The following is a 1,843-nucleotide window of genomic DNA, read 5'->3' on the forward strand; positions in this document are numbered from 1 at the left end:
GATTTTTAATATTTTGAATGACATGGATATGTTACTGATTGATGAATATTTGCTTCCGTTAAATGAAGAGTTTGCATCTGACAAGGGTGGTTGGACTTGATGAAGATAATTAAAGACACCCTTAATGATTTTTCAACACAGTACAACCGTAGACGCCCTTGTACACTCACTCTATGAACGCACGCACGCACACCCTACTCATATGAGCACCTCCATGATATTGAGCCGACATCATATATTCAGATTGACGAAGTCACCACAGGCGTAGTCGACGGGAACGTCTCCTCCTACTGAACAAGTATCATCGAAAATCCTAAAATAAATTCAGAAAAATACAAACACCAGTGCCAAGTCTGGGACATGAACCCTAGTGGGATGGTTCCACCACAAGGAAGCTAGTCATCTGAAATACGCCCAGTTCGCACACACTCTTAGTGTTATAATGAATCGGTTTTGCTACTAAAGAACATCTAGTGTGCCATAATTAAGTATTGCACATCTAAGTCATGTGTCATTGATCAAACGTGGAGATTCATGTGAGTGTTTTTTTTCTTTTTCCTTTGCTTTTTGTGTTAATTGAGTCATTTAGATGTGCAATAACTAGAGCACACATCTAGATGTGCCCTAAACAGACGCATAATGTATAGCCTAAGTTGAGAATTTAATTCTTGGTCCTTCAACTTGTCAGTATGAGGATGTTTCTCGTAGAAGAAGAAAATAATAGGTGTTTTTTCCTTGTTTCTCTCTCATATATGTTCTTTTACCACAAAAGGAAGCTACATGAGAAATGGATAATTTGTAAATGTGTTATTAACTTATAAACGACGAAATTACAAGGACGACTATATGTATCATGTATTTGCACATGCGTCTTCATCTCTACGTGCATGTAAACAAGAGTAAGCACATACACCATATATGGAGAGAGAGATCAGTTGTTGTATAGTGAGTAATTGGGAGGTAGGACATGTTATTCCCTTCTCTTCCCGGACTGAGTACACTGGGCTGTAGGCCACGTACGTACTCTACGTACGCATTCCACATGCAGACGGTTGATTGGTTAGAGCTGCGAGAGGAACTGAAGCTGCCTGAGGATGGGGTTGAGGGCCTCCATGAGCTTCTCGCAGGGGTGGTTGTGGACGCCCTCGTACGTGGTCACCACGATGCTCGTGTCCTTGGCCAGCCGCTGCACCTGCTTCTTCACGTTGCATGTGTGGTGCGTGCACCGGTAATAGCTCCTGAAATATCACACAAATGTTGGCAATAAGGCAAAAAAAAAACTTACTACTCGACTAAGGAAGTTGTTGAACATAATATCACTTGGCATTCCATTGTCAATTTGATTATAGCAATTAATCAGTGCATGCTACAACACATTACACTTGTGTACAACATTCCAATACTTCACATGTTTCACAAAGCACACTAATTGAACCGTGAAATCAAACTATATGTGCTTCCATTAGATCAAGTGTGTTTGTCGAATGCCCATCTAGTAGGGTCAAGCATATTCCGATTGGAAAATGTAGGGATCGTATTTTCAGACCGATTATTATTGTTTGGGAGCGAACGCTTGAATAGATTCTGATACAAAGGAGGAAGAAGGCACTAGGCGAAACATAATGAATTCAACAGCGTGGGGAGGGGAATAGGAGACAGAGAAGGAAGAAAGATGAAGAAGGCAAGGAAGTAGTTGACCAATATTGACAATGACCTAAATGTCGACGATAGCATAGAGGGGTGGTTGATAGGTGCATCTACAAGTTATGAGCACATCCCATGTGGTTAATAATCGAGGAGTGAGATCGGTGTGGTGGGGTGGAGGGGGGAGTAGAAGGGAAGG

The 1,843-nt window shown here is 41.5% G+C and overlaps 1 protein-coding gene across 1 annotated transcript in view; it reads right to left on the minus strand.

Moving 5' to 3' along the window:
• Positions 1-792: 792 nt before the first annotated feature.
• Positions 793-1,843, minus strand: part of LOC119310110 (probable WRKY transcription factor 56) — a 2,905-nt gene continuing 1,854 nt past the window's right edge. The window contains exon 2 of the mRNA XM_037585954.1: positions 793-1,238. Within this exon, the coding sequence (XP_037441851.1) occupies positions 1,061-1,238 (178 nt within the window). The 3' untranslated portion in view covers positions 793-1,060. The remainder of the gene's footprint in view (positions 1,239-1,843) is intronic.

Source organism: Triticum dicoccoides, chromosome 1B (genome assembly GCF_002162155.2).
Source record: "Triticum dicoccoides isolate Atlit2015 ecotype Zavitan chromosome 1B, WEW_v2.0, whole genome shotgun sequence".
NCBI lineage: Eukaryota > Viridiplantae > Streptophyta > Magnoliopsida > Poales > Poaceae > Triticum > Triticum dicoccoides.